The sequence below is a fragment of the Zootoca vivipara genome, chromosome 17 (assembly GCF_963506605.1).
Source record: "Zootoca vivipara chromosome 17, rZooViv1.1, whole genome shotgun sequence".
NCBI classification, from domain to species: domain Eukaryota; kingdom Metazoa; phylum Chordata; class Lepidosauria; order Squamata; family Lacertidae; genus Zootoca; species Zootoca vivipara.
This window is the reverse complement of record NC_083292.1, coordinates 28,666,095-28,686,603: the sequence shown is the minus strand read 5'-3', so window position 1 is coordinate 28,686,603 and position 20,509 is coordinate 28,666,095. Positions and strand designations below refer to the sequence as shown.

Sequence of the window (20,509 nt, the reverse complement as noted above, 5' to 3'; positions counted from 1 at the left end):
TCGAAAAGGATTCCCTTTGCCCAAGCTTTCACGTGTGTGGTAGAAACCCTGTTTCGATCGAGAGCGCTTTTGGATTAGGAAGGACACAATTTGGGAGACTGAGATGAGAGGTTCAGAGATTCAAACCTCGCTGGAAAATCCCTTCTTTCGGCCTCATAGTCCAGCAGCTCTTCTTAATCGGAATACTGTAGTTCACTTACGATGGAGAATGGGGCACTCTGCCCATGCTCGGAAGCACTTTTAGGATTGTTATTTTTGTTAAATAAAAAAAAAGAAAAATCTGTTCTAGGGCTGAATTTTGTTCTTGGGGAAAGGGAGTTTCGGAGCTCGACACTTTGCTCACAGGGCGGAGGGGGGTGGGGAGAGAAGTAGGGGGCGATATCCAACTTCAGGAGTGGGTGAAAGTAAAATTTATTTGCTCCCTATTCGGGCCCCCCCCATCCTTTTTTCCATCAGGCACGTGCTCACCGTGCCGGTCAAATCCAGATGGCATTTCATGTTCTTCACAGGGGTGACTCATACCCCCGTGGGCAATTAGCAGGGAAATCCCCATCATTTCCCCACTGGGAATAGAGCCGGGCCGTAAACCTAGATAGAGAAAGTCTCTTGTTCCATTCACCTAGTGGGGGAAGACACACACACACACACACACACCATCAGGGTTCAAAAAGTGGGATCTTTCAAATCAGGGTTGGGGGAACCTGTGACCCTCTGAAGGTTCCTGAACTACAAATCCCATCATCCCAGATCACTGGCCGTGCTGGCTGAGGTGATGGAAGTTGAAATCAAATCATCTCTGCCATAAATTCCCGGTTCCTGTGTTAAATAGTAGTACAGGGATATGTGGACTCCTGGATCCTTTCCCCATCTCACAAAGAGCTGTGGAGTCCATTGTTGGGACAGAAGCTGGGATCCCTGGCTTGTTCGTGAGAAGTTTTATGCTGCAGATGCAGTGTAGCCTAGTGGTCAGCATGTTGGATTGCTTAGACCTGGGACAGCTGGTGTCTCCATCACTGAAAGCAGGAGGGGAGGTGCACTAGGATGCCTGGGTTCTTTTCTTGACAGAGTGGGAACAGGCAGAAAACCAGAGCTTCAAGCAGCCTCTTCGGAAGAAATGCTTTGGGATTGTTCTGTCTAAAGCCATGCTTATCTCTACTAAGGCATAAGCCCCTTGTATTTCAAAGGCACTTACCCCTCCCAGGAAAGTGTACAAAGACTGTGTAAGGCACTTTACACAATGACAAACGTGAGAGAAGCAAAATACAACGGTCATCACCACCATCAACGTCACTATCAGTAACAAGAATGATTATTCCTTCATTACACATTTTTGTATCCTACCTTTCTTGTCCTGAGATCAAGGCAGCATACAACAGTCCTGCCGGGGAGACCACATTTGTTGTCCTCCCACCCTGCGCAAAAATTAAAAATTTAAAAATGGGAGGTGGTGATTTAAGGTCACCTGTTGAGGTCGCGCCAGAGGAAAGATTGGAGCAGAGATTTCTTGATGGGGCTACTGGTCCCTTAGCCGCCCCACATGAATGCAACACTTCTAGCTGAGCTTCAAACCTTCTCAACATGTGAAAGGGGGGAGGGGAGACAGTTCATGAGTAATGAGCATAAGAACCAGGCAACAGGATTTTTCCATTTTTCTATTCCTGGCTTTTGGCCTCAAGAGGCAGGAATAGAAAGTGATTAAAAAGGCAACTTCTGAGTAGAGAAAGTGAAGGTAGTGAGAGCAGGACTACCCCTCAGCATCCTGTACACACACACACACACACACACACACACACACACACACACACACACACGTAGGTAGGTAGGTGATCCTTTGAAGCAAGGCTGACTACACAATAGGAGTGGGGGCTGTTGATATTCCAATTCCCCCCCCCACACAGATTTTACCCTGGGGCCCAAAAGCGAAGAATTCCCCAAACATGTGTAATCAAGTACTGTACAGCAAACCATTAAAGGCTGATAGGAGTGGGGGAAAGGGGCAGTTTATGTAGAGGGTCTTCTGGGGAAGCCTCAAGCCACATTTAGAAATGCAAAGATGTGCATGCGCATCCATTATCATTGGTCCCCACCTATGCAACACTTTGAATGTGCTTGCGAGGGAGGCTACTTTTATGAATGTCATAGGAAGCTGGGTCAGACCACTGTTCCACCTAGCCCAGTATTGTCCACACTGACTGGCAGGGGCTCTCCAGGGTTTTTAGACAAGAGTTTTCTCCCTGCCCCACCTGGAGATGATGGAGATTGAATTGGGGACCTTCCGCATGCAAGGCAGATGCTCTGCCAGTGAGCTGCGGCCCTTCCCCAATTTCCATTGCACAGTGATTCCCTTTGCACAGCCCTGTTCCCATTGTACAGAATGAGGAAACTGAGGCTGAGCAAAGAGAGGAAAGCAGACAGAGACAGCAACCTCGGGAGAGCACACACACACACACACACACACACAAACACCCCCCACGCTAATTCTAACCATTATGAGATGTAGCTTTCACAGGACCAGAGATGGAAGTGTTTGCCTCGCTACCCCATGAATAAAACACTTGTCTTCCACTATTAGGGTTCTGGGTCCAAAGCCTTTGAAAACTCCCAGGGCAGAGGGAACTCCCTAACATTTTATAAATAAAAAAAACCTTCAAGGAATGACATGAATCTCTTCCTTCGGCAGGATGTGAGACACTGCAATAGGACTTTGGTGACTCACCTTGGAGGAAGAGGAGAAGAGTCAGCTGGGAGATCTGTGGCTTATCCCTAAAAACAGACACTTCTCAGCCTCGTGGAGCAAGCAAATACAGAGAGGTTCAGAGATTACAGTGAGGGGGCCTGGGCAGTGGTAGCTGCTGCCCCCTAAGACTGATGGAGTGGAAGGCAGACAGAAGAGCCAGAGGCGCAATGACCAAGGATGGAGCCACCAACGGATTCTGCTTCCCCCTCTCCCCATCCTTAGCAGCCTGCTCAGTTCTAATAAGGAGACTAAGGAGGAGGAAGAAGCTGACAGCAATGGCCACCCCCTGGGCTGCGTGAAAGTAAGAAGGCCAGCTGGTGGGGGGCTGGCAATGCCCCATTTGCATTAATCATAGAATCACCCATTGCAATGCAGCAATCTTAGCTAAAGCAGGTGGCCATCCAACCTCTGCTTACCGTGTTTCTCCTAAAATAAGACACGTCTTATATTTATTTTTCCTCCAAAAAAACACACCACGGCTTATTTTCGGGGGATGTCTTATTTTTTCGAGCGGGAGCTGGCAACAGCATGCTGCGCCGAGCCACAACCCATTGAGAGCCGGCAGCAGCGCACCGCGCGGGACCCGTTGAGAGCCGGGGAGCAGAAAATAAAAATGGTAAGGCTGCCCTTGTAACAAAGCACAATAATACCGTAATACTGCGGAGCTGCGGAGCTCAGCGGGGTTCCGGCCCTCCCATTTGCGTGCTGCTGGGGAGCAGAAGAAACGCCGTGATCCAAGGATCCAAACGCGTCGGCGGAGCAGGAAGCAGCCACAGAGGCGGCTGTGAGAGAATTGGCGGCGGAGGAACCGGCAAGAGGCGGCTGTACGGGAGCCGCTTCGGGGAGCGCAGCACAGCGCGAAGAGCCCGCTTCTCAGCTGATCGGGTGCCTCTTCGCCACCGCCGCAGCGTTCAGGGTGTTCACCCCCAGTCGCCCACGCAGATCCCGGGCTTCACCTGCAGCCGCAGCTGCCTCTCACCAGGCTCTTCGCGCTGCGCTCCCCGAAGCGGCTCCCACCCCCGGCTTATTTTCGGGGGATGTCTTATATTTATTCTACTAATGAAAAGCCTGACATGGCTTATTTTTGAGGACCGTCTTATTTTAGGAGAAACACTGTAGAAACCTCCAAAGAAGGAGAGTCTACCACCTCCTGAGAGAGACCGTGGATCAGCCTTGGCTGGGCCTTGGCAAAGCAGGGGATGAGGTAGAAAAGAGAACAGACATGGATGGAGGGAAGTGGGTGGGCATATAAGAACAGCTGGGCTACCCAGCTGCTGGGACAGAATTAACAGAGCACCTGCTTTGCCTGAGACTTTGAATCTCAGGGTTGTGGGTTCGAGCCCCGCGCCGGGCCAAAACATTCCTGCATTGCAGCGGGTTGGACTCGATGACCCTCATGGTCCCTTCCAACTCTACAATTCTATGATTCAGAAGGTTGCAGGTTCAATCCCCGCCGGCATCTCCACGGAAGGCTGGGAATATCCCGCCTGCATGTTTGGTGAGCTGCTGCTGGTTAGTGCAGGCAATGACCCAGTGAGTCTGGCGCAATATGAGGCCCCATTGGCACAATACATTCAAAGCAGTATCCTGCTACTCTAAGCAGCCGTGGCTTCCCAGGAAGAGGGGTTGGTTGTTAAACCACGCTGGGAATTGCAGCACTGAGAAGGAAATAGGAAAGTATCCTCACAACTCTTAGCAAACTGCCGCTCCAGAATCCTTTGGGGGAAGGCGTAACTGTTTAACCTGGCACGATCCTCCTTGGACTGCATAGTGCAGGATGGGGCCTAAGGCCGTTTCTTATGTCCCTCTGCAATCATAGCTTGCAAGGGGCTCCCAGTCCAGACTGGGACAAATGGGAGCATCCTGAAAGAGGAACTGTTTGGCTGTCTAGAACCAGGGGTAGACTTTGGTTATATGGCACCCTAAACTACCAGACTTTTAGAAGACATCTGAAGGCAGCCCTGTTTAGGGGCACTTTTAATGTTTAATAGATTATTGTATTTTAATACTCTGTTGGAAGCCGCCAGAGTGGCTGGGGAAACCCAGCCAGATGGGCGTGTTGTGTTGTTGTTGTTGTTGTTGTTGTTGTTGTTGTTGTTGTTATTTGCACAATTCCCAGGGCTCTTTTTTCAGCTGCAAACACACAGGAACTCAGTTCTGGCACCTCTCAGGTAGGCGCCATTGCCATTCTAAGAGAACGAGGGAAGCATTCATAGTGAGTTCTGCCACTCTTTTAATAGAAAAATAGCACTGTCAATTCGTTGTTGTTGTTGTTGTTGTTGTTGTTGTTGTTTTGCGCCCTCTTTGGCCTGGCACACTGTGCAGGGGAACAGCCCGCCCCACTCTAAATGGGGTGCTGCTGGAGCCCTGAACAGCAGCCCCCCAACTTGCAAGTTTTTGTTTTGTCACCCATGTGATTTGCTTATTTCCTACGATGCTGGATTTCTTTTCTATTTTGCACCTGCCTTGAAACATCAAGAAGAGGAGGGCTGGAGAAGAAAAAAATCACACATAGTACACATTTAGGCACAGTATGGTACAACTCTCACACCCATACACAGCGCTCAGCCATGAAGCTCACTGTGGGGCCTAACCTACCTCACAGGGTTGTTGTGAGGAATAAATGGGAGGGAGGTAGAACAACGCAGGCCAGCTTGAGCTCCGTGGAGGTAAAGCGCAATATAAATAAGCAAACAAAATAAGCATGCATCAAAAAGCAGATGGAGAGAATTTAAACGAACAGAAAAATGTGCCCCTTCCTTCTGGGCTGCTGGCGGTTCTGGGCCTTGTTCCCAGAACGAGGGAGCCAGGCAGCGGGACTCGCACGTGGAAGAGCAGCAAAGCCTCTTCTGCGAGCGATGAGGGACGGAGCCAAGTCTGGGAAGAGCTGGCATGCTGTGTGAGGCTCCGCTATACTTTTCAGGTTAGTCACACATTTCCTCTTCCTCTCACTCACGTTTCAAGGATGTCGCTTGGCTCCTGGCCTGCTCCCTCAAAGGCGGGCCTCCCTTTCACATTACCACCAAGAAGCAAGACTTTCAGGAGGAGGAGGAGAGGAGGTCAGGGTGCGGACAAGAGAGAGAGAGAGAGAGAAACAGACAGAGGTGGCTTCAGAGGCAAATATCCTCCTAGCAGTGCAGTAATTATTATTATTATTTAAATGCTAGCACAGTTGCAAAGCTAAGCAGAGTCAGGTGTGGTTTCAAACTGGATGGGGAACTTAATGCTGAGATGCCTATATTGCAGGGGGTTGGACTAGATGACCCTCGGATCCCTCCGAATATTCTATGATTCTATGTTGTGGTTTTTCTTGCAGTAGAGCAAGAGGTAGATTATGGTGAGGACAAATGAATCAGCATGAACAGCAGTGCTTCCACAGTGGAGCCAACGATCTGGCGGGGGCCGTGTTCCTTTCTGGGTGGCCATGCAGGGGCCATATCCAGTGCTGGTCAGGGGCAGATGGAAAAGTGGGCGGAGCAACAAAGGTAAAAATCACCTTTGTACAGAAGGCGAGTTTCTACCCACGCTTAAGCTGACACAACCCCTGTCTTTTCTCCCATCCAGGGAAACAAATAGGTGCTTTCACAGTTCAGGGGGGGACACTTTCCAGCCAGGTCAAAGGACTCAAAGAGGGCGAGAAGCAGGGGTGACAAGTGAGGGGTATCGCTGAGGCCTGGGGAGAGTTCAGAGGGACAGATAGAAAGGCTTGGAGCAGCTGCATTCAGCTCTCTGGCCTGAGGTTCCCCACTGAGATATGACTTTAGCCATGAGAGAAGCATAGAATTGTAGTGTTGGAAGGGCCCCCGAGGGCCATCTAGTCGAACCCCCTGCAATGACAGTCATAGAATCATAGAATTGCAAGGTTGTGACGGTTATTCTGTGAGTCTTGGTTTTCCTGCCATCCTGTAAAGAGCCACCTACCTGGCAGCAATGCCTTCCTGGGTCAGACCAAAAGTCTATCTGGCCCAGCAATTTTGTGTCTGATAACACACGGATGGTCCTGGGAAGCTCAGAAGCGGCATGTAATAGCATCAGCCCCCCATTGTTGGTTGGTTGTCCCCAACAATTGGTATTCAGAGGTAGACTACTCTGAAGATGGAAGTTTGGATCTGCTGTCATGGCCTGACACAATACCTGCTTCTCCTCCTCTGTGAAGTCCGTCTGATGGTTTTCTTTTAAGCCGACAAAGTTGTCTGTACTGTATGTCTTGTGGCAGAGAGTTCCGCAAGTTAAGTAGACATGGTGTGCCCTTCCTTTTCTCTAGTACTGAGACCCTGGGTTGTAGCATTGTGTTTGGAAGTATTGGCTTCTTTAAAACAACAACAACAACAACACCGTGCTGCCATGGATGAGAAAGTCAACTCTGCCCATGCTCAGAGGCAATGCAACATTATCTTTAACATACCACACCCAAGCCATTGTGCTGCATAAAATGGTTGGGTGCTAATCTATGTCCACCTTTCTCCTCAAAGTAAGAAAAGCATCACACTCAAGAGCAACTCAGGGCTTTGGTATCGTATCCCTGCTCCCCACAGACCAAGGCTTGGCAAAAGGGTCCGTTTAATGAGAAATTCAGATCTGAGAGATCATGGCATTTAAACTTTGCTACAATTCCCCCCCCCAATCTATAAAATATTGCTATTTATTGGTACATTCCTCTTACTTCCTTTGAAATTAACGCTCACAAATGTACACCCAAGTTAGGGATGAATACATGCTGGTCTGGAAAACAAATGGATTAAAATCCTGTTGCAGCAGCAAAGTTCAGTGGGTGATCTGCTTCACTACTATATCTTTCTGACCCTCTTGTTTTCTGGCAAAATGCCGTCAAAAGGGGGGTGGGGAATCAATAGGTCCAGCTTTCTTCAGCCCAGCATCACAGTTATTGAGAAAACAGCACCTGTTGGATTTCTCCCAGACAGGCTGCCACTAAAGGAGTAAGAGTGCCATGACCAAACCCATTATGTCAATTTCCCCCCTTCCTACCTCCTTGGCCATCAGGCGGCTGTTAATGAGTCACTGCCCCAGTTGTGGTTTCTCATCTACTTGGCACCTGAAATCCATCATTCCTCACACCCTGAGTCACCCAAGTTTTTGTGCCAGGACCAGGACCGGCACCCATCAATTACTTCTCTCCTTCCTCTCTCCAAGCCAAGCCCACCCACTGGCACTGAGGAAAATGGGGCAAAGAGAAGTGAGTCATAGTGCCCCATTATCTCAAAGTTGCTCCCTGGTCTCTATTAAGCCCACCAATCCTCTTCTCCAAATGCCCCTTTATTTACTTATTTTTAATGAAGTTTTCATTGTCACCCAAAATAAACAGCAGCATACTCTGCACATACTGATGGGTACAACTCAGGGGTGTCAGCAAAAGGGGAAAACGCTCATTGACAGATCAGCACAAAGAGCATCTATTAAGAAGACAGAGACCTCAGCTGTTTAGGGATACACAAGTTCATACAAAAACCCATTTCTGGGCCTCCATGGGCTTTTAATTGCCCTTTTAGAAAATGCAGTGGTGCCTCGCTTAACAAATGCCCTGCTTAACTAAATTTCCGCTTAACGAAAGGATTTTTCGAGCGGAGCTTGCCTCGCTAGACGAATGCGTTTTACGAAAAATTCGTCTAGCGAATCGCGTCTTCCCATAGGAATGCATTGGAATTCAATTAATGCGTTCCTATGGGCAAAAAAAAAGTCGAAAAAAATTAAAAAAAGTCGAAAAAAATTCAGTGCATTCCTATGGGATTCGCTAGACAAATTTTTCGCTATAAGAAAAGACCCGTGGAACGAATTAATTTCGTCTAGCGAGGCACCACTGTATATGGAAAAAGACAAATTCTATGTCTGGAACAGCTGGTGCTATTTAATTTTCAGCTAAAGATCTTTCTAAGAGATCCATAACATATCTTTGAAGATAAGTGTGTTATATTTTTTAGTGTGAATTTGTTTTGTCTGAACCTGGGACACTGGCTACCAGCTTATACAGCAGAGGTTCCATTTCAGTTAAAAGCATCTTCAGACTTTTAGCAATAATAATTAAAACGGTAAGAGTGCCTCTGGGTTTCTGCAGAGCTCCTTTTGTCCTCACCAACGCCCTTCCTCACAGGGTGCATGCTCACGATCCCCAAAACCTACCAATCCTGTTTCCTAACCACTGCTGAGCAAAGCCAAAATACTACCTTGATGTGCAGAGTTATTGCACGCAGGAAGCGGCGCTGACCTCAAAAGAAGCAAGGCTTCTCTCAAAGAACCCTGGGAATTGTAGTGTTTTTAAGAAACGGATGTTGACAAGGTTTCCCTCCCGCCGTTGAACGAGGAACACTCTCAGACGCATCCAGTCACACTTTCCCGTCACTCCCAATTTCTCACTTACTCGCTAAGGTGGCCGACACACGTTGGGTTGGGTGTGTTACAGGCGCATCTTTTCTGTACTGGAATAAATGCTGAGCAAAGGAACACACTAGCCTGGTTATTTGCACGTTCACTAGTGATGCGGATGATGGACTCCTTCGGGTACTTTCGGGTACCTATAATGCGCATCAATTAAGGCTGCAGTCCTGTGCGCGCTTAAAGGTAAAGGTAAAGGGACCCCTGACCATTAGGTCCAGTCGTGACCGACTCTGGGGTTGCGCGCTCATCTCGCATTATTGGCCGAGGGAGCCGGCGTACAGCTTCCAGGTCATGTGGCCAGCATGACAAAGCCGCTTCTGGCAAACCAGAGCAGCACATGGAAACGCCGTTTACCTTCCGCCTGTAGCGGTTCCTATTTATCTACTTGCATTTTGACGTGCTTTCGAACTGCTAGGTTGGCAGGAGCTGGGACCAAGCAACGGGAGCTCACCCCGTCACAGGGATTCGAACCGCCCCTTCTGATCAGCAAGCCCTAGGGCTCAGTGGTTTAACCACAGCGCCACCTGGGTCCCTGTGCGCGCTTACTAGGCGTTAAATACGGGATTTGCTGCCAAGTAAACGGGCGTAGGATCGGAGTGTACGTTTTAAGTGAACTAATCTTCAGGGTTGTGAAGTTTGCCGGCTCTGGCTACAACCCAACACGCAAGACTTACCTGAATTGAATTCAGTGGGGCTTGCTTCTGTCAGTAAGGGGGTTGCATTGCATAGGGTTGGACTAGATGACCCTTTTGGTCCTTTCCAACACTGCAATTCTACGATCGGCCCTACACACACTTTCCTGGGAGCAAGCCATAACTGAACACAAGGGGGCCTCCTCTTAAGCAAGCAACCAAGCACACGGGTCAGGATCCACACCGTGATCAACTCCCGCCTGGAAACCAATGTCCCCACTGTGGAAGGACGTGTGGATCCAGAATTGGCCTCCACAGTCACTTACGGACTCATTGTTAAAATCGTGTTTATGGAAGACAATCTTACTCGGCTACGAGTGATCGCCAAAGAAGAAGAAGAAGAGGAGCATATTTAAATTAACCCTTTGCAGGACGGGAAAATTGCAGAGTTGATGCAGGCACAGGACAGTAACAAGTTTGCTGAGAGGTATATCCCATAAATAAGATTCCATGGTATTTAACTCCCTAGTATCCGAGTCTAAGGGACTGCAATCTAAAAAGTTATGAAGTTCAAACGATGCAATTCTAGGCAGGTTCACTCGGAAGTAAGTCCCACTGCGTACAAGGAGGCTTACTCCCTTGTAAGCGCTTGCCATCTGTTTCGACCCCTGTTAAGAACAAGGTGGAGTCCCCTCTGGCCTGATCCAGCATCACGGCTCATGCCAAACTCTGCAAAACAAATGCAGCCTGCGCTGTGCTCAAGGCAGGACAAATGTCGCGCGCCCCCGGGACCATTTTCACGCCGCTTGCTTGGAGCGGGGCGTGGCCTCTTCCGCCCCAGGCCCCGCCCCCCCAAGCGGAGCGGACTCGTCGGAGAGCGCCACGTCGGAAGCGGCCGCGGGCAGAGGGGGAGGGCACAATCGGAGGCAGCCCCGAAGGCTGGGGGGTCCGAGATCGAGTCTGCGGGGCGCGCGGGCAGGGGTTTAGCCAGCTGGGGTTCGACATCGGAGAGGCAATACTGGCGTGGGGGGCCTGGGGAAGGCGGTATCGTGTGAAAGGACCAACCCGGGTCCAGGCAAGAGGGAAGGGATTTGAGCCTACAAGGATCCAGCTCGATTGAAGGTACCGTATACAGCAAATCAGGATTCAGAGAATCAGTCTCTCCCCGCCCCTCCACCTTTTTATTTTTTCCACTCTTGTTTGGCTCTTAACAGCGATGTGGGTGCCCGGACTCCTGGGTCCCTTGGCCCTGCTGGCCTTTTCTGCAGGTGGCTGCCAGGGACTGTCCTTCCAGCTTCCACCGCAGACGCGCAAGTGTCTGAAAGAGGAGCTTCACCGAGATGTGATGGTCACCGGGGAATTCGTGGTCTCGGAAGCCACTGCGCCGGGGATCAGGACAGACTTGCGGGTGAGGAGCATGTTGTGCTTTGATCTCCCCATCCCATTTCTTTGCTGACAAACAACCCCCGCCAACCACACACTAGAATACCGAAATGGTACAGGAGTCTGTTGCAGCTGCAACCACAAAGTGCATTCTAGCCCACGAAAGCTTGCTTCATGCCACAATGAATGCAGTTTAGGTCACATCCACACTGTACATTTTTAAAGCACTGTTGATCACTTTAGCAATCATGGCCTCCTCCAAAGAATTCTGGGAACTGTTGTTTGCTAAATGTGCTGGGTGGGGTCTCCTGACATCTCTGAGCCCTCATTTAACAAACTATCATTCCCAGGGGGGAATTCACCGCTGTTCAAGTGGTGTCAAAGTGCTTTAAATGTGTGGTGTGGATGTTAAGGCTTTGCAAGTGCTGTGAGACTCTTTGTTGTCAAGCTTTTGTTTTGTTTTGCATTTTGCGCATGCCCAAATACCCTGTGTCTCTGCTCGAGTTGACGCTGGCCCTTTCTCCCTGCAGGTTACGGACTCCTCTGGCCACCTCTTGTACTCCAGAGATGATGCCAAGAAAGGAAAATTTGCCTTCACCACGGACGACTATGAGATCTATGAGATTTGCTTTGAGAGTCATGGCCAGCCAGGTATGGGGGCGATGGATTCTGTAGGCGGGTTTAAATTTCAAAAAGTATCCTGTAATCCCAGATTTTGGGTTTGTTTTTGATGTGCCTGTACAGTGGGAAGGGAAGCACCCTATGTGCTCAGAGGCACATCTTCTTGAAGCATTCTAGAATAATTTGCATGTTTCACAGCTGATCCCTGACTGGAAAAATGGGTGGTTCACAAGGAGACTTTCTCCCAAACTCGCGCCCCCTTTTCCGTCCCTTTGTCTCATATTTGCCTTTAAGCACTATCCTGAACAGAGTCAGACCACTGATTGTCAGTGGCTTTTCAGGCAGGGAGCCTTTCCCAGCCTTACCTGGAGATGACAGGATTTGAACCTGGGACCTTCTGCTCATAAGGCAGATGCTCCGCCACTGAGCTGCAGCCCTAGGTAAGAAATAATTCCATGCAGTGAGTAGGTGAGAGAGGCAGGCCAGAGCTCTGTGACCATCTTCTGCCAGCTCCCAGCAAGCTAACGGCTTTTTTTATTAAAGACTTATTTATTTACAGGACTTTTTACCTCTGCAAAATAAACCATGTTTACATTATTTGCTGAGAGGCATTAATTAATTCTAACACGGGCTTGCCTTTTGTCCCATATTGACTGATTCACAGAACCATTCAATTTTTTTTTTAAACCATAATCCTTATTCAAATAACATTACTTGAATAAAACAAAACAGCTATAATAGCTGTAATCCCATACAGTAATTGAAGATTTCTTCATTAACTTTTCTCCCCCACCTGCCAGAACTGCAGCACCATAAATTTGCAAGAAACTTTATCTTTTATGAGATCTTTTTGAAAAAGGATTTCTTTTTGCTGAGAGGTCAGAACTTGGGAACTCATTTATTAAAGTTTTAACTGTATGTTTTAATTGTTATAACCCGCCCTGGGACCTGATGGTGAAAGGCGGGTAAGAAATCTTAATAATAATAATAATAATAATAATAATAATAATAATAATAATAAATTAAAAGAATGGAAACGATATCTCTATAAAAATCATGATTTTTGACAACCTCTCTGTGCAGCTGGTTGCAGGGCATTAACTTCTCAGACTAGACTAATTGCCAAACCCCCACAATCCATTCATTGATCATAGGGCCTAGCCTAGATTTCTAGGGCTTCACAACTGGGGAAAAACCAAAATCTAAAAAGAGACGGTTACTGGATGCAAAGCTGACCCAGAAGCAGGGGCCCTTGAGGCCAGTCTGCATGACATCTAATCACAACACTGCAAACACCTTTTCTGGGCAGGCCTTGAATGAATGAAAAACCAGATTGCTTCCTAACCAGCAGAATTTTCCAGAACAGCAGGAGTGAACCTGTGCCCTATGGATCCAGTTTGGCCAACCAGGCCTTTTCCCCCAAGCTACGCCCATCCTCCCATCAGCTGATGTGCAGGAGGACAGGGTTTAATCCTGCACTGGCTGCATGCCCCCTGCACTCAGGAGGGAATAGGATTGCACTGCAGGATTTAATCTCTGTTCATTGGATGATCGGTGGAGATTAAGGCCTTCTCCAAAGCTCAGCTCCTGTGAATAGACAAGCGGCAGCAGTGGGGTGAGGGAGAAGCAGGGCTTGTGAGAAGAGCTTCAAGGCAACCTTCAGTCCTGTTTTGGGACCTGCCTTCTCCCAAGTGCTGTTTGAAGCAGCTCACACACTTCTCCTGTGAGTGGTGGGGCGCCACTTGCAGGAGAAGCACGATATAATTTCAGTCTCAGAAGGGTGGGAGAAGAATCTCTCCCGCTTTAAAATCAAAGTGGAAAAGGTGTTGACTTGTGGACGATCCCACCTACTAGTCAGTCGTAGGATGGGTGACCCCTCCCACCTGTACAATCTGGCTCTGATAAGGATCTGGCCCTTGGCACCAAAAAGGTTCCCCAGACCTGGGTGTATGGCGTCAAGTGCTGGGCAGGTAAAGATGGAGCTCCCTGCTGGATGTGGGGTTTGCAGCGGATTGATTGATGGTGCTTGGGAAGATGGTCCGGTTGCCCATGTGACTTAACCAGTATAAGGATCGTAGTGATCTTGGGCGAGAAGGAACCCACCCTGAGCTAAGGGAGGCAATGGCTGCCATCTTTTTAAAACCAGAAATGCTTCTATTTAATCCAGAAAAGCAAGCTGTTTTAAATATACATAGGAAGCTGCTATGCTGCAAACTTTACGAACCCTATTTTTTAAAAAAGTTTTCATTTTATTTTGCAAATACAACAAGAGGAAAGGAAAATAAATAAAAACTCAACATTGCCAGATGACATCAACAGGAAAAATATATTAATCTTCATTTAAACATATAGATCTAGAAAAACAGTCCATATGTCCAAATAGGCCTGTGTTGTGGTTTTAAAAAATCCTTCTGTGGTGTGGTGATCCTTCTGTGGTTCCAGCCGGGTGCCTCTTGGGTGTGATGGACTATAATTTGCCTAAACCAAACCATAAGTTTGGGACAAATGGTGAGTGGCCTGGTTGTGGGACGTCTGCTGTACATCCTTATTGCCTTAATCCTAACCTTGTCCTCTCAGTCTATGCCTACCTTCTCTTCATTCCTCCCACCCCTAATTCCCAGGGTCTCTCTTTCCAGGGAATTTCCGGGTGCCTGACCAACTGGTCACCCTCGATATCAAGCACGGTGTGGAGGCACGGAATTATGAAGACGTAAGTGCAGTCTCTCTGCTCTAGTCTGCTCTGAATAAAAATATGGCAGGGTGTCCTCCTGGGGGAGAGGGGGAGTTTGTGCCATAGTGTGGGCAGGGCCGTCTTAAGCATATCTGGCACCGTGGTGTAAAAATCCCTCTGGCGCCGCCCCCCAGCAACTCCAAAGCAAGGGAGGGGGCAGTAGAAAATGTCCTCTGCCTCCCCCACCGCCCCGATCAAGCAGGAAAATGTGCTGGCGGACATGCTCTCTGGCATCAGGGTGCCCAAGTAGGCAGCCCAGGAAGGCTGTGTACTACCTTTCGCCAGGAAGCAGGAGGAGGACAATGACCGGGAGCAGGGCCATCTTTAGCAGATGCAGAGGCTTGGGAGGGAAGCCGCGCAGCTCCCCCACTCGCTAGGGCGCCCCTGAGAGGCTGGCGCCCTGGCGCAACGAGCCACTAACACCAATGGGAAAGACGGCTCTGAGTGTGAGCTAGATGTGCAAACGTTTCCTGCATTCCCCGTAAAAGTGGCTTGAATGTCTCAGAACGGGGAGCCTGTGAAAAGGTCAAGGTTCATCCCACCCCAGAAGCGCTTTGAGCTGTGGGGGTGACTCTGCAGAACCTCCCTGAGATCACCAGAAGATGCCTGCAGCTGGATCAGCCCAAAGACGCATCTGGTCCAGCATCTTGTTCTCACAGCGGCCAACCAAACACCTTGCCCCACTGGGGGAGGCAGTAGGGCTGTGAATGCCAGTTGCTGGAAATCACAGGTGGGGAGGATGTTAGAGGGGTCAGGTCCTTCTTGCAGGCTTCCCTTTAGGGCCTCTGTTTGGTCTCTGTGAGAACAGGATGCTGGGCTAGAAGGACCTGATCCAGCAAAGGTCTTCTTCAGTTTCTTTTATTTGAACTGTTTATATACAGCCCCATTTACGCGTGTCCAGTTGATGCGCGACCACGCACACACGCAGCATGTTGAACCCGGAATGACTTTAAAAATGAGCCCAGAAAGGTGCGAAAACGGCACCTAGCAATCCCAGGAGCCCTTGCACCGACCGTTGAGACCTGTGGAGAGTTGGGAGTTTGAGCAAGGAGCTTCGGAGAGAGCAATTGCGGTGGAGTTTGGCGGATTTGCCACCGTTCATGCCAGTCTGATGAGTGCTGCTGGCTTTCTTAAGGGTTTTCCAAGGGTTTCCAGAGTTGGCGGCCGTCTCCACTCCCTCCGTGGCCCCAGCTCTCCTCGTGGCATTGTGCTGGCCTTTGGCTCAGCCTGTCCTCCCCTTTCCCCACAGATTGCGAAGGCTGAGAAACTCAAGCCCTTGGAGGTGGACCTTCGTCGGCTCGAGGACCTTTCCGAATCCATCGTCAAAGACTTTGCCTTCATGAAACAACGCGAGGAGGAGATGCGTGATACCAATGGTGAGTGGTGTGAAAGCATGGCGGCTGGAGATCTTGCCCCCCTGTCATTTGCTGGAGCCAAGAAAGGTTGCAGTACGGGCCTCGTCTCCAGCTCTCTCCATCTGGTGGCCTCTAGAATGTTGCTGGATTACAACTCCCATCATTCCTTACCACTGGCCATACTAAGGCTGCTGGGAGTTGTAGTCCACTGACATCTGGAGGGCACCTTGCTGGCTCTGTTGTTTGTTCTCTTCCTCGGTCCAGTATAGCTGAAGGAGCGTCTCCACCCCCATCGTTCTGCCCGGACATTGAGGTCCAGCGCTGAGGGACTTCTGGTGGTTCCCTCACTACGAGAAGCCAAGTTACAGGGAACCAGGCAGAGGGCCTTCTTGGTAGTGGCACCCGCCCTGTGGAATGCCCTCCTACCAGAGGTCAAAGAGAACAACAATTGCCAGACCTTTAGAAGGCATCTCAAGGCAGCCCTGTTTTTGTTTTTGTTGTTTAGTCGTTTAGTCGTGTCTGACTCTTCGTGAACCCATGGACCAAAGCACGCCAGGCACTCCTCTGTCTTCCACTGCCTCCCGCAGTTTGGTCAAACTCATGTTCGTAGCTTCGAGAACACTGTCCAACCATCTCGTCCTCTGTCGTCCCCTTCTCCTAGTGCCCTCAATCTTTCCCAACATCAGGGTCTTTTCCAAGGATTCTTCTCTTCTCATGAGGTGGCCAAAGTATTGGAGCCTCAGCTTCACGATCTGTCCTTCCAGTGAGTGCAGCCCTGTTTAGGGAAGCTTTTAATGTTTGATGGATTTCTGTATTTTAATAATAATATTTCTGTTGGAAGCTGCCCAGAGTGGCTGGGGGAACCCAGCCAGATGGGCGGGGTATAAATAATAAAAAAATATTATTATTATTATTATTCCTCCTCTGGCCTTTGTTTGGCTGTTGATGGTGTCTATTAGCCTTGAGGCCTCCAACATCCTATGTTCCCAGCCACCTGGCCGATGGTTGGGGATGGTGGGAGCTGCTGGGAGTTGCAGTCCAAAGCATCTTGGTGGAGGCTGCCTCACAACAACCCTGCAAGGCAGCGTTGGACTATGACTGGTGACTTGCCCAAGGTCAGGCATTAAGCTTTTGAAGCAACGAGGGATTTGAACTCAGGCTTCCTTGGGTATCGAGCTACTCTCTGCCCTCTCTACACTGGTGTGACAGTCATATAAAGAGAAGCTTTCCCTCATTACCTGCCACAGAGTCATAAAAAAAATATTTTTGGCAGTGGAGGGACCTTCCGCATGTAGAGCAAGGCCCCTCCCTAAAACGAAGCCAAACAATAAAATGAGGAGTTCATACAACACAGTTCCCCCCCCCCGTTTATTCCAGCAACAACCCTGTGAGGTGGGTTAGGCTGAGAGGCTGTGACTGGCCTGAAATCAGCTTCGTGGCGCTGTGGGGATTTGAACTCTGGTCTCCCAGATCTTAGCCCGATGCTCTTAACCACCGCTCCAGCCTAGGAGCTCGGAGCTGGATCTGACATTTGGCCTTGTCTTTCTCTCTTTGCAGAATCCACCAGCGCTCGGGTCTTCTACTTCAGCATTTTCTCCATGCTCTGCCTTGTGGGTCTGGCCACTTGGCAGGTCTTCTACCTCAGACGTTTCTTCAAAGCCAAGAAACTCATCGAGTGATTGAGGTCCGGTTTGGGCACAGGGGGAGAGGCAAGAAGTGGGCGGCCCCCATTTACTGGACTCCCCTGCCTAGTTGTGCCATGGATCTAGCCTACAACCTGTTAGGTGTGAACCATGCTCAATCTCTCTCCGCTGAATTATTCCACTCCAAAGGTGACTGGATTCTCCACCCCCACCCCGGGATTTCCTTGTGGCCAGGAGGACTCGGTGGAACCTGACAACTGGACTGGATCTCTTTGCTAGCCGGGAATGGAGCGATTCATCAGACAAGGCATGGATTCTGGAGAGCACATTAGAAAACCACTTGCTGTTCCTCCCAAACCGACTGTGGTGCTTGTCTGCTCTGCAGGGTGGTGGTGGTGGGAATGTGGTGGGGCGGGTGTTTTAATTAGACTCTGTAATTTAAGTCCCAAGTGCTAAGCGTAATACTTTGAAAGTAATAAATTTTGGTTCCTAGATATTGCTTCTGTTTTGGTGGGTGGGTGAGGGGAGAGTTATGGCAATCAAGGCAGGAGGGTCTTGCTCAGGGGTCTCCAGACTTACCCGGCTTTGGGCCGGTGCCCGCCGCGCCAATTGCGCGGCGGGCCGGAGGGCAGGGGAGTGCGCACGCAGCGGGCCGGAGGGCGGGGGAGTGTGTGCCCGTGCGCATGCGCGCACACACTTACTGGCGCGGTGGTGCGCTTCCAGGTCGGAAAAATCGCTGAAAATTGTTTGTGTGAATGCGTATGGGCCTCCCCCCGACCCGGAAGTGCACCGGAAATGACCTCTTCTGGGTCGGGAGAGGCCCATACGCATGCACACAAACGATTTCTGGCGCTTTTTCCCGATCTGGAAGCACGCCGTAAGAGCGGGTGGTGGCAGCGGGCAGCGGGGGTCGTCGCGGACTGGATTGGGAGGCCAATTAGGCCGCATCTGGCCTGCGGGCCGTAGTTTGGGGATCCCCTGGTCTTGCTTCTCCTTGCCTCATCAGGGGTCAGAAACAAGGTATTCTACAGGGTCTATGATGTGTGGATTTTGGTAGACTGGATAAAGGCCACAAATGGCTTTTCAGGTGGAACTCACAGGAACTCAGTTCCAGCACCTCTCAAGTGAGTGCCGTTGCCATTCTGAGAGAAAGAGGGAGGCGTTCATGGGGAGTTCTGGCACCTCTTTTTCTAGTAAAGCAACACTGGCCACAGGCAATTACAGGTATCCCCCCGATTACACAGGGCTTACGTTCCCAGGTAGTGTGTGTGTATGTAAAATTGCATATAGTGGGGAACAGCATCTAAAAAGCCTGTTGTCAGGGAGTTGTTGGGGCTACTCCCGGGGAAAAAAGCTCCAGTCCATCGTGTCTTTATAAAGGTTTTATTGTGCATGCTATTTACAGTGCAGAGATAGCAGAAAACATGACCGCCTAGTCACTCTCAGAACCCGGTAATGGTGTCCGTCGGCTTCGGGGCCAGCATAATAACCTGGGCACCCCGAAACGCCACCCCTTTGCCCTGCGTTTGGGCGTGCGCCTCAATTCGGGCGCCGGAAGGAGCGGCGTCCCTTCTTCCCCTCGCTTGCTGGGACGGTGCCTGGGCTCCGGCACCTCCCTGAGCTGTCCCTCCTCCCCTAGATGGTCAGAGTGGTGCAGGGGCTCTTGATACGTCACTGAGCCCTTCTTCCACTGTTGCCATGGCTCTGATGCCTCACTGAGCCTTCCCCCTTCCATTCCGCTTTCCCCTGACCCGCTGCTAGTGCTGTCGCTGGGCGAAGTGCTGGTCAGGATTATGGGGGGAGGCTCCCTGTAGGGAGTCCCCCTGACACCTGTAAACACTCTCTAAACCTCTGGAAACCTTTGAAAAAACCAGCACTTACCAGACTGGCATGAATGGTGGCTCTCAGTCTTCCTCATTGCTGGAGGAAGATGCGCAATGATAAGATAGGGCTCTCTGTAAAGGATTAGACTTTGGGTGGGGAGTGTGTTATCGTGGACACCCTTTCTGTGACTTGTGTTCCAGTGGCAGGAGTGGCCAGAGGGAAAAGCAGGTAGAGGCAACTCTTTGTAGGTTACCTTTCAGCTGCAGGAACGGCAGAGGGGACCTGCACCCTCTCCTTCCAGGGAATCTAGAGGCATTATTGCAAATTGAGGATCTCTTTAGAGGCAGTTTGGGAACATCTCCAGTTTTCGAGTTTTCAGATTAGGCCAAACCAAAGCAAGCACCAGGAGAGAATTTTGAAGCATGTGTTTTAACAATCCCATCAGAGGCCACGGAATTTGATCCTGTGCCTGTTGCCTTGCATGTGAGTCCTTCTCTGCTCAGCACAGCTTCCCACCAGCTAAGCAAGCATAAGGCTACAGTTTCTAAGAAGCATGTTGGCTGAAGTCTGCCATAACTCAGGAGACTGGGAAGGGCTCTCTGCACATGTTCAGAAGCCCTCGCTGCTTCTCAATTACAGGGGTTAAAAGTGTTTGCCTTAAAAACAGGTTCCAACGCACCAGGTCCAATGGGTTGGGACTTCAGTGCTAAGAGCAAAATTTGCTTGCATCTCCCCCTTCCTGCAGCAACTTTATGCACATCTTATCCCCCTGTATTGCTGTGTCAGCCTAATTCTCCCTCTCTTCTGGAACAAAAAGATGACAAATTCGCAGCAAGGTTGTATTAAAATAGTCAATACATTTTTATTGTTAAATCTGCATGCATTTCTTTATACGGATAAGATACAAAATTTGCCCCTTTCACCCTGTGTCCTTGCCAGAACTGCAACAGTTGACTTTGTGGCCATGTCCATACCGAAAATTTAAACTTAATTCCTTGCCTGTATAACTGTCACGACTCGGTCAGAGGAGTTTCCTTCACTCACATACCAGGGTTGGGTTTTTCTAACTGCTGCCAATTTTCATTCTTATACTTCTTACTGAACTAAATGACTTTTTTGAGGCCCCTTCCAATGCCAGTATTCTATTCTATAGGTGTCAATCATGCTTATAGGACAGGGTTGCCAACTTACCA

The 20,509-nt window shown here is 49.7% G+C and overlaps 1 protein-coding gene across 2 annotated transcripts; it reads left to right on the top strand.

Moving 5' to 3' along the window:
- The first annotated feature begins 10,653 nt into the window (after positions 1 to 10,653).
- On the top strand, positions 10,654 to 17,984 carry LOC118076467 (transmembrane emp24 domain-containing protein 10). Of its 2 annotated transcripts, XM_035099238.2 has the most exons (6): positions 10,654 to 10,881; positions 10,974 to 11,167; positions 11,673 to 11,793; positions 14,400 to 14,473; positions 15,744 to 15,870; positions 17,407 to 17,984. In XM_035099238.2, the coding sequence occupies exons 2-6, from the start codon at positions 10,976 to 10,978 to the stop codon at positions 17,526 to 17,528; spliced, it is 636 nt and encodes a 211-aa protein (XP_034955129.1). In that variant the 5' UTR covers positions 10,654 to 10,881; positions 10,974 to 10,975; the 3' UTR covers positions 17,529 to 17,984. The 2 variants fall into 2 exon arrangements, with proteins under 2 accessions (XP_034955129.1, XP_034955130.1); XM_035099239.2 differs by having other exon boundaries at positions 10,654 to 11,167.
- Positions 17,985 to 20,509: the final 2,525 nt, after the last annotated feature.

Excerpts from the sequence above, each read along its gene's own strand:
- LOC118076467 (XM_035099238.2), top strand. The coding sequence starts at position 10,976 with ATGTGGGTGCCCGGACTCCTGGGTCCCTTGGCCCTGCTGGCCTTTTCT. Across the intron at positions 11,168-11,672 it reads GGATCAGGACAGACTTGCGG|GTTACGGACTCCTCTGGCCA; the intron begins GTGAGGAGCATG and ends TTCTCCCTGCAG. Across the intron at positions 11,794-14,399 it reads TGAGAGTCATGGCCAGCCAG|GGAATTTCCGGGTGCCTGAC; the intron begins GTATGGGGGCGA and ends CTCTCTTTCCAG.